Raw genomic sequence first — 11,913 nt, forward strand, 5'->3', positions numbered from 1 at the left:
CCTAATCTTGTAGATTGAACCCTGCCTCATTAACATCACTGCCTCTAATCCTGCCTCATTAACATCATAGAGGCAAGATTTACAATACATAGGAAAATCATATCAGATGACAAAATGGTGGACAATCACACAATACTCGGAATCATGGCCTAGCCAAGTTAACACACTTCTGGGGGATACAATTCAATCCATAACACTTGGGGAGGCTAAAAAAGAGAGGTAAAGAGAAACTGTTGGTGAAGGTAACACTTAGGCCCCATCTTGAGGGTAGACAGGTCAGGGAAGGGCATTTCAAGTGAAGGGAAACAGCCTATTTAAATAAGCCACTAGAGAGCCGGCCCGAAGACTTAAGAAGCTTTGGCTAAGGACAAGTGGAGGGAGATGATGGTGGAAAAGTAGAGGTCCCTGGTCCTTTATGCGTCACCGTAAGTTTGGATTTTATGCAGTACAGTGAGTAGCTTCTGCAGGATGTGAGCAGAGCACAACTAGCTTCCACGGCGTTGGGGGACAGACTGGAGAGTAGGATAGTTAGGAGGTTACTGCAGGGTAAAAGACCCTGAGGGCCTAATCAAGAACAGTGGCGGGAGAGATGGAAAAGGATGGATTTAAGAGATATTTATTAAAGAGAATTAACCTGGTAATCTCACCCTGACAGGGATCACAACACAGAGTCCTGGGCAGGGCAGGACAAAAATGTAGCACAGAATTCAAATTCACATAAAAAGATCAGACTTATAGGTTTGATAGAGAATGGAGGAACCCCTGAAAGTATGGCCCCAGACACTCTGCCAGCCCAGAACTGATACCATTCCCAAAGCCCACCTTTGAAAGATCAGACAGGCCTACAAAACAAAAAATAACACAGGTGAGAAATGTGGTTCTTAGTTCAATCAAATATATGAGACCAAATGGACAGCTCTGTCCAAAAGCAGGACGAGAAGGCAGGAAGGGACAGGAGCTGCACAAATGGACACAGGGAAAGGGGGAGCATGCTGTCTCATTGTGGGGATTGCAACCAATGTCACAAAACAGTATGTGTATAAATTTTTGAAGGAGAAATTGAGCTGTAAACTTTCACCTAAAGCACAATTAAAAAAAAAAATTAACCTGGTAATGAAAGGGATGTGAAGGGTGAGAAAGACATCCAAGCTGACTCCAAGGTTTCTGGCCTGAACTGCATGGATAATTTACAGGTAATGAGAATACCTAGGCAGAACGAATTTACATAAGAAGTAAAAGATTGAGGAAGTTATGGCATTTGATTCAAGAATCAGAGTGTTCAGAGTGCAAGGAGGGCAGAGGATTGAAACCCCAACATTTAAGAAGAGCAGAAAAAGAATGTACGAGCCATTAAATTAATCAGTTGCCCCCTATCCAGGCTTTAACCTACATAGAGGAGAGGGGCGGGTACGGGAACAGTAAAATCAGGGCTGAGAATCTGCATGTCTAATAAGCTTCCAGTTGATGCTAATGGTGCTGGTTAGCAACCAATTGTGAGAACCACCAGTTGAGCAGTAGTTCTCAAACTTTATTATGTAAGAATCACCTAAGGATCTCATTAAAATGTAGATTGATTCAGAATACCTGGGGTGAAATGGGTGGGTGGGGGTGTAAATGCAACTTCACAGCAGGGGTCTGAACCGGAACCAACGGGTTCAAAGCCCTGGGTAAAACCACTCTCCACGTGGAAATCGCTGCTGCCAGTGGCGATTTCCAAGGCAGCGCCTGGGAACCCTGCAGCAAAAGCCAGCCGCGGGAAACGGAGCCGCTTCCAGAGAAGTCCAGAAAGAGGATCCGGCTGGTACGTGGGGGCTGTGCGTGTGGCTTCTTTCATCGCTAAGAATCTGTCACATGGACTCTCACAGATCCTTGAGATGCCTGTACAGACAGGTAATAGGATACAGATTAGGGGTCAGAAAAGGGGTCCACAAAATCGTAAAATCGTCTGTGGCGTACCTTTTAAGAAAATGGGCTCAATTAAGACTTTGCTCCCCAGCCTCCTTTAGGCCACCAGACCCAACAAGCTGTACTGGTCCCACACTCCAAGCCGCCCCAGGAAAGCTCCGGATAAGTAAGTCTACGGAAACTCCACGACCGACAGGAGCTCGGCCCACGGCTCACCTTCGCCCAGCCCCTTCCCCGCCCCCAACGGCTCCCTTCCTCCCGGCAGGGATCTCGGAGGCCCCGCCCACTTCCGCAACGCAGAGCTCGCTGCGCGAGACGCCAAGCCTCAGCCAATGGCCTGCTCCGCAGGAAACGTTACCTCTGACCTCGGGGGCTAATCAGAGGCAGTGGGACGAACTCCTCGCGATAAGTGAAGTTGAAGCTGCCTCCGCCATCTTGGAGATGGGAGACGGGCGATGGCTGTGGTCTTTCTGCTAATGCAAACAACAAAACGGGCACATTAGTCACACCCGAGTGAGGCTATCATCACTTTATCTGTTAACCAAAGCTACAGAAGAAGCGAGAGTGTCAAAATCGACCGCGGGGATATTGATAGCTTCACCTGCCTGCGGTGGCGGCAGAAGTGAAGTGACTGAGTACCGGAAGGATGGTGCAGTCCTGTTCCGCCTACGGTTGCAAGAACAGATACGATAAGGATAAGCCCGTTTCTTTCCACAAGTAAGTACGCTGCGCTCCTCACGGGACATACCCCAGGTCGGGCTAGGGGCGCGCGGCCGTTTAGGTTCGGGGGCGGAGCCCGGCGCGTGCCCGCGCGAGGGGTAATGAGGCGGGCGGGGAGCGGTGGGCGTGTCCGGACAGGGAAGTGTTGGGGAAGCGCCGCTCCGAGGCCGGCGCTTTTCGGTTCCGGGCTGGGCGGTCTCACCGCGCGTCGCCATAGCGACCGTTTCTCGCGCTCTTAAAATCCGCGGAGAAGGCAAGAAGCGCTTGTGGCTTCGGGTTGGCGAGTTCGAGGCCGGCTCATAGCGACAGGGGAACTGCCCCATAGAGTTTCCAAGGAGTGGCTGGTGGATTAGAACTGCCGACCCTTTGGTTAGCAGCCATGGCTGTTAACCACTGCGCTACTGGGGCTCCACAAAAAACAAAATAGAAGTTACTGTTTTTGGTCCTTCAGAAACTACTGGGAACGGGAGGCCAGAATCACAACAATTGAGGATTAATTTTTGACTGGAGTTTTAGGGAAGATTTTTTAAAAATTGTACATATGTATGTAATAAGTCGCTTGCTATTTCAGCATGCTTTACAATTTCAACATGCATGTACTGTTTCAACATGTATGTACAACTCAATTACACTAGTTACGTTTATTATGTTCAACTATTACCATTATGCATTTCCAAATGTCCCATCACCTTTAACAAAAGTTTAGTATCTGAGGGAGGATTTTTTTGGCTCAACATCTGGGAACCAGCCTTCACTCCTGTCTGAGTCATCTAGTGCTGTTATAACAGAAATACCACAAGTGGATGGTCTTAACAAAGAGAAATACATTTCCTCACAGTAAAGTAGGCTAAAAGTCCATATTCAGAGTGTCAGCTCCAGGGTGGGTCTTTCTCCCTCTGTCGGCTCTGGAGGAAGGTCCTTGTCCTCAGTCTACCCCTGGTCTAGATGCTTCTCAGGTGCAGGGACCCCGGTTCCAAAGGACGTACTCAGCTCCTGGTGCTGCTTTTTTGGTGGTATGAGGTCCCCCTGTCTCTCTGCTTGCTTCTCTCTTTTATATCTCAAGAGATTGCCTCAAGACATAACCCAAACTGGTAGGTTGAGTCCTGCTTGGCTAACACAACTGCCGCCCATCCTCCCTCATTAATATAGAGGCAGGATTTACAGCATACAGGAAAATCACACAATACTGGGAATCATGGCCCAGCCCAACTGAAAACACACATTTTTGGGGGGACATAATTCAGTCCATGACAAGTCTAAAGTTTTAGAGAACACTTGTGGCACTGCTGAGATGAATAATTATCTTTACAGCACACAGTAATCGTAAAAATGGACAACAATAATAACCTAGACTGCAATAAAGTACCATAAAGTCAGTGTGATCTCTATGGGAGCATAGAGAAAGCCTTCACAGAGGAACGCACCGCACAGCTGAAATTCAGGACTATTTCACCCAGTAGGTGCCACAGTTATAGTACTACGGAGGAAAGTAGGAAAAGAAAACTGCAAAACTGAAATGAGGTAGTGTTAATTAAATGGCTAAAAAATGTGACAACAGTTTCATTCAGCCAAGATTAGTATTTACAGATTTTATTATGTTTGCATTATATATTTTTTTGCAAGAATTCCTGAATATATAGGGATGATACCTAAGAAAGTAGAGCCAATAGTAAACTATACGCATTGTTGAGTCAAATAATTACAAAAGCAAATATTTAAGCATGCCTTCAATTTAGGGAGAGGGGGCTGTTTATGTTTAATGGAGGACTGGATGGATTTTTCTGTGTTTGATATAACATGGGTTGGACCCTACAGAAATAGGAGTACCTAGAGCATAGTGTTGCTATGAATCAGAATTGACTCCATGGCAGTGGATTTGGTTTAGTTTTAGAGCATAAAAAGATCTTGAGAGTGTTAATATTTTCCCATGAAGAAGGGAATAGAACACTTCCAGAATTCAGTTCAGTAGATTTGATCAAGATCAAATCTCTTGATTTATTGGAATCTCTGAACCCTGATGAAATTGACCTCCAGTACTTTAAAATTATAGGAAGGGCCAGGAGATAGTGACAAGATGTCATGCATTCTGCCCCCACCTTCCTAATGATATGGCAGAGGGAATCTATACCCATTGCTGTCGAGTCAATGCCAACTCATAGTGACCCTATAGGACAGAGTGGAACTACCCCATAGGGTTTCCAAAGAGCGGCTGGTGGGTTTGAACTGCTGACCTTTTGGTTAGCAGCCATAGCTCTTAATCACTGCACCACCAGAGCAGAGGGAACCTGAAGATATGGAAAACCCCTCATTGACACTGGAAACTAGTTAAGAGTACCGAAATATTGAATTTCTTATGGATATTGAACAGTTTGAAAGGAAAGAAGGGCTAACCCGTGTCTCGTCCCTTATCTAAGAGAACAGTATTCTGTGAAGTAAAAGGTCAAGGTCTTGAGGGAACCTCAGAGACAACCTGAGAATTTATATTCAGGAAGTCCTTGGACCAACAGGCGCTAGGTACTGAATTTTACCAGTGATTGCTATCATAGTTTGTACTTCTAGAGGCTGTATCCAGCAGGGAACTTGTAGGAGTACCTCTTCTCCCAGCTTACTTTGGCTGGACAAAGGGACTGTCATTAGGGTCAGCTAGGTCTTAATGATAATAGCAGAGTCAGGCTCTGGGATACCTTACATGGAGGAGAAACCTGAGCACAGCTTTGAAACATCCTTCTTTGGCTTATTTCCAATTCTTTGGCTCATTTCCAATCCTTTCAGTTTACCGAATCCTTGACCTGGAAAAGTAAATTCACAGTAAATTTAAACTCCTCCTACTTCCTTTTATCTGGGCCTAAAAGACATATTGTAGTTGATAGGTAAATCAAAATAAATACAGTTTTTATTCCTTTATCATTATTTACCAGTCTTTGATTAGTTTCGATTCAGTCTGTTCCTGTTGTCAGACTGCTTCTTGAGAACTAGAAACCCCTTTTACACAGTTCATAGATAGAAAAGTACAATTTTATTTTACAAAACACAGAAAATTACCGGTAAAAAAAAAAATTAATGTAAGTTTGTTCTGTGTTGTCGTTAGGTGCTGTTGTGTCACTTCTGATTCGTAGAGACCCTGTATACAACAGTGCGAAACACTGTCTGGTCCTGTACCGTCCTCATGATTGTTCTGTAGCATGTGTTTTATTTGAAACCTTATGTCTTCAAAATAAAAATATTAATAAAGGAGAGAAATTGAGCTATTCTTTAAACAAATGCTCCTTAGTGTGGAGTGTAGTATGGAGGATAGTACAGTAAATCCAATGTAAGATCGTACTTTCCTTAGTAGGAAAGTTTGGGTGTCTTTTTTTCTTTAATAAAGTCAGAGAACTGAATTACATCTTCTTCTTAGGTTTCCTCTTACTCGACCCAGTCTTTGTAAAAAATGGGAGGCAGCCGTCAGAAGAAAAAACTTTAAACCCACCAAGTACAGCAGTATTTGTTCAGAGCATTTTACTCCAGACTGCTTTAAAAGGGAATGCAACAACAAGTTACTGAAAGAGAATGCTGTACCCACAATATTTCTTTGTACTGAACCACACGACAAGGTAATATGTGTTTTAAAATATTGGGTGGTTTTCTGTTCATAAAATTAACGTCTTCGTTGTGGAAATTTTGGAAAATTCAGAGTAGTGTTAAGTAAACGTTCCCTAGTGCCCGTCACTTGTAAATAACTACTGCGAACAGTGATACAGGTGGCCCTGGGCGGAGCCCCTGGGTGGAGCCCCTGGGTGGCACAGACAGGTAAGCGCTTGACTGCTAGTGGTTCAAACCCTCCCAGAGGCACCTCAGAAGATAGACCAGGCGATCTGCTTCTGAAAGGTCCCAGCCGTGATAACCTGGATCCGTTCTACTCTGACACACGTGGGGTTGCCGTGAGTCAGAATTGACTCGATGGCAGCTGACAACAGTGATAACACCGTTTAAAAAAAGAAAATTTTGTATTTTAAAGTTAAATATACTAAGAAACTTATTCTAGCTTTGTAACTGATCTAAAGATCAGTCTATACCTCTATTCATGTGTTGGTAAATTTTGGGTTTTCCTTCTCAGTGACAGTTCAGTTTCAGTCTTTTCCCTCAGTTTGAAATGCTTAGTGAGTATTTAATTAAATTAATCATTCTATATCTTTATTGCATCCTGCTTCTTCAGGTAGAAAAGTATAATTAATACTTTCAAAAATGATTTCCTGGTTTTGGAATGTTTTTATATCAGGGCTTCGCATAGAAGTCTAATGTTTCTTAAATGCCACAGATGACTTTTTTTTTAACTGTTATTTTTGGTAGATTCAAGCATACTCTGCTTTATTGTTTTAGAAGGAAGACCTTCTGGAGCCCCAGGAACCGCTTCCGCCGCCTCCTCTAACACCTCCTGTTTCCCAGGTTGACGCTGCTATTGGATTACTAATGCCTCCCCTTCAGACCCCTGATAACCTCTCAGTTTTCTGTGACCACAACTATACTGTGGAGGATACAATGCACCAGAGGAAGAGGATTCATCAGCTAGAACAACAAGTTGAAAAACTCAGAAAGAAGCTGAAGACTGCACAGCAGCGGTGCAGAAGACAAGAACGGCAGCTTGAGAAATTAAAGGAGGTTGTACACTTCCAGAAGGAGAAAGACGACGTATCTGAGAGAGGTTATGTGATTCTACCACATGACTACTTTGAAATAGTCGAAGTACCAGCATAAAAAAACGAAATGTGTATTGATTTTTAATGGGGGCAATACCACATAGCCTCTTCTAGCCTGTAGTTTCATTTGAAAAAGTAAATACTGGATTACTTGTACAAAAACAATTCAAGAATATTTTTTTAAAAAATAAATTAGATATATACTGTAAAATTGTAATTTTTTTGTTTCTAATTTCAGGGTTTTTACATTTTAACAAAATATTTTAGAAGTTATAAACTAACCTCAGAGCTTCAGTGTAAGTTGATTTTGAGATTGGGGATTTTTGCTTTTCTAATTTGGGTATTTATAGAAATAATGTAAAAATTAAAGAGACTAACAAGAGTTCATGAGTAAGGATGATTTAACTCTAAGTTTAAAGTTTCAAATTTAAAATTAATGTACTATATTAAGAGCACTCAGTTATATTTTGAATCAGAAGTATGGTTCAGATAATGGGACATAACTTCTCAGAGTATATATATACCTACTCACACATTCTTATTTTTTAAATCAGAAGGTTTGTGTATCTTTTTGAATTGCTTCTCAAGGATAAATTAGCAGGTCGGTACTTATGAAATAAGATTTGGTGGTTTCCAGAGCAGAGAATGAAGAGTCTTTCCATACCTAATCAATATGGTAAAGCCACTTTATGAAGGGGGCCCATCTGTCTTCCCCCACTGTCTAACATTACAAAATTAAAAGTTCTCTCCAGCGGAAGAAACAGTCTTCAGTAAACAAAGTAGGCAATGTTATCAAGGAAGTAATAAAACTGGGGGTCTGATCCGTAGCATGCCTTTTTCTATTCTTACCCCCGAGCTAAGGGGCAGCCAATTCCCCACCTGTAGTTCATCTGTGTTCACTTCGCTAACAAACGTGTTGTGTTAGAGTTTGATTTGTGTCATAATGTAGTAATCTTGCATTTGACTAATTGATTTTGGTAAAGGCCTCACATAAAAGAAAAGTTTTCTTCGCTTTTATCCCAAGCTCGAAATCATATCCCACTTATTTAAATGAGTGATTTGTATTCAAAAGTAACCCAATATGTAGTGTTTATTTTACCGAATGTAGAGATTTAAACACTGAGGTTTCTATTCAAACTGTGAGTTGTGTTCTGACTTTGTGAGAAGTTTAACATATATTTGAAATGAAAATATGTTCCAAGTAAATAAATATTGCTGTAGGAATTATCTATTTAGATTTAGAATAACTGTTTCAACTCTAATTATTAGTTTATATTTCCAAGTACGTTGAAATAGTCGAAGATTAATAGACCTTTGAAGACAGTATTAAAGATGTAAAACAATGATGTTTAGAAGTGTCTTCTGTAGACCTGGTTTACAGTGTAATTCACTGCCACGCTGCCAGTGGACAGCACTTTGATGCACGGAGATTTGATTTTCTTATGAACCAATATTTCAAAAATAGAAACTACTGATTAGATTCCTTGAAGTTACACAACTTCAGATAACACTATTTAGAATTAATCTTAACTAATCAGGGGACTTTTATGGTTATTCATAGGTCTCATAACTTTCTCTTGAAGCCACAAAATCTCCAAATAGTTTATTTTTACATTTCATCTCTAGCAATTCCTAGAGGATAAGAGGATAAATATTTTCCCAGGTATACACCTCTAATCTATCTTCTACATAAAAGATAATTGCTCTCTCTCTCTCTTTTTCTCCCAGAACCGAGAATCCAGCTTAGGTTGTAAAAGTGGTAATCAGGATGGTTTAGAATCTTAGCACCGTGATACAAGCTGAAGCTGTTATTCTTTTTGTAACAGATATAAATCCCTGTTTGGAGAGAGCTGAGCAAGCAGCATGTATAACAACTGCTTGCATTTAAATTATTTATCCTAGTAGTTTAAATACAGGGAGTTGGAGGTACGGGTGCTTATTTCTGAAATGTGAGATGTCACATTTGTTGAACATTTTAAAGTTGCGTTTTGTCAGTTGTGTTGTTTATTACATTGCCAAGAAAGGAAGAACATTTGGGCTGAAAAAGAGCCTGTTGAAACATAGCGAAACTCATTAATCTGAAACAAACAAGGACGAGGCCTCAATCTGGAACAAATGGGGCAAAGGCCCATGTGAATTGTAGCATATTCTGAGAAATGAAATTTACTTTAAGCATATGTAGTAACATACTGAAATTTCCATCTATGTATCATACAATAATTTGGCAGTAATGGTGAAAAGTGAACTGTTTCTTAATACTAGAACCAGGGCTTCGAACAGGTTGTCTTGGCCAATGAAGTGAAACTGGCATGGATCCGAAGTTTTAGAATTTGGGTGATCCAAAATGATAACTAGGACAGGAAAAATTACAGGTTGAAGCCCGGGAATGGGAGACCTGGAAGAGGCATAGTGAGCCCTTTCAGAAACCTGATGCATAAAATTGGATTATTGGCAGGGCTTTGGAGAGCGACACACATTCATAGCGGCGCAATTGGCCACCATCTTTGAGTGGGGCACTGCTGTTTCCAACTCTGCTCAAAATCCAGTGGTTGCTATAGAACATGTACGCTGCCTTTATTTTCTAAGAGGGGATTAAGTTTCCTTCAGGGCTTTCACCTGTAATTTTTTCCACTCCAGTTATTGTTCTGGTTCAGTTTGGGTCTGTTTTGGTTTCACGGTGATTAAGAGTTCGGCTGCTAACCAAAAGGTTGTCAGTTCGAATCCACCAGCTGCTCCTTGGAAGCTCTATGGGGCAGTTCTACTCTGTCCTATAGGGTCGCTATGAGTCGGAATTGACTCGACGGCAACAGGTTTGGTTGTTGTTGTTTTTTTTTTTTTGTAGAAATCATTGAACACTAGCCTAACCTCCCAGCCCTGTGGAAATCTTCTGTAGTATCCCTGAAAAGTGGTCATTTATTCTGTTTACCATTTATGTTTAAGTAGTTATTGTACTTAGGTTCTTTAAAATAGGTTTCTGGATTAGAGTGAAATCAGGTGCCACTTTTTATACCTCTGCTTTCTAAAACAATGTAAGCTTCACTTTGAACTGTTTCTTAGTTAGAACAAATTCAAAGTTAATTTTACAGTTTTATAAAATAATTTAAATGTTTTCTAATTGTATACCTGTTATGTGTACTTAAAATAATTCTGTCATTGCAGCAAAGAAACAATGGTGTTTACAAATTGTTAGCAAAACTTTTTACTTGGAAATCCAAGAAGGTGAGGGACTGTTTTCTTTTTTAAGTATAACTTGTGTAATTCCTTAGAAGTATAACAGTAAGTTAAAGATAAATTAAAGTTTCACTTGATATGCATTTTTTGAGCTTAATATTCTCTGATCATCTTTATTAAAAAAAAAAAAAAAACTGTACACACATACACAAACCCAACTCCAGTCCTTGTTAAAGTCAGTAGTAAACAGCATGAAATAATACACTTAAAAAGATCTCTTTGATCTGAAAAGAATCCACCTGCATTCCAGAATAGCATTTAAAACAAGGGAACAGATTGGCCTGCTTGGTTATTACTCTTTCCTAATCCTGGGGCTTGTGTGATTTGGAGGACCAGTGACTTAAGAGCACTACTGTTAGCTGATGGTAACTGGTATTTCTGGGCAATATGGTTCTATATAGTCTTGTGTGTTAAAATACAATAATTGATGTGAAGGAAAAATACCAAAGAGCAAATACAGCGATTTACAAACAAAAAAAAAGCAATTATAATTGTTATACTTAGAAGTAACAGAGAAGCTTACTGAAAATAATGTTATATCTCCCATGTCTTGATTTCCTTTTTATCCTGGATATGGTTTTATTCTACTGAGAATTTTTCTGGATGATAAATATTTTTTAAGCTCCAAAAATCTGTTGAGAATTTTTACTCACTCTTTCCTAGATTCATAGTATTTTGTGCTTTGAAATTATCAAAATTTCATTTTCAAAACATCTTAAGGGATATGAATAAACTTCCACTGTGTTAAACTATTTTTGGTGAAGTAAACTGTAGAATATCAACAATAATTGGATAGATGACTTCTGGGATGGCTGCATAAGGAGCTTCGCTGACCCACTCCCCAGCATAACAACCATAACTGGTAAAAATAATTTTTAAATGGCTATTTAAAATCTCTGCAAATTGTCCTGTGGACAAACAGCAAATGGAAAAACATTTAGGGAAATCAGCTAAATCTCAGTACAATAAATCTGTGGCATTTGAGCCATGACCTGTTCCTTTCCTACCCCCACCCCCAACCCCAGCTAAATGTGACAGAAACTCTACTCTGGATAGGTGTGGGCAAAAAAGGCTCCCTCTCTCCCAAGCGCTCAATCAAAAGCTACAGTATACCCCAGAGAGTGGCAGGCTGCCAGTATTTCTCATGCTACCCCAGCTCTGTGATGCAGAGGCTAATTGCCAGGTGAATGTAACTGAGAGATCAGCTGGATTCCCTTCCTCCACCCAGCCCTCACTCATAAGATGGGTTACCCATATCCAGTGCATTCATAGGACAAGAGTCACGTGCCAGGAGAGGCAAGGCAAGATCAGGCCACTGTCCCTGCCCCAGTTCTGGAGCAATGGCTCATAAATTTTGCCCCACCCCAGGGGAGAGGCAGGC

General features: G+C 40.9%; 1 protein-coding gene across 1 annotated transcript; it reads left to right on the forward strand.

Moving 5' to 3' along the window:
* The first annotated feature begins 2,304 nt into the window (after positions 1 to 2,304).
* On the forward strand, positions 2,305 to 11,068 carry THAP1 (THAP domain containing 1). The gene is made up of 3 exons (XM_049866510.1): positions 2,305 to 2,622; positions 6,023 to 6,218; positions 6,985 to 11,068. The coding sequence occupies exons 1-3, from the start codon at positions 2,552 to 2,554 to the stop codon at positions 7,357 to 7,359; spliced, it is 642 nt and encodes a 213-aa protein (XP_049722467.1). The 5' UTR covers positions 2,305 to 2,551; the 3' UTR covers positions 7,360 to 11,068.
* Positions 11,069 to 11,913: the final 845 nt, after the last annotated feature.

Source organism: Elephas maximus, chromosome 22 (genome assembly GCF_024166365.1).
Source record: "Elephas maximus indicus isolate mEleMax1 chromosome 22, mEleMax1 primary haplotype, whole genome shotgun sequence".
Taxonomy (NCBI): Eukaryota; Metazoa; Chordata; class Mammalia; order Proboscidea; family Elephantidae; genus Elephas; species Elephas maximus.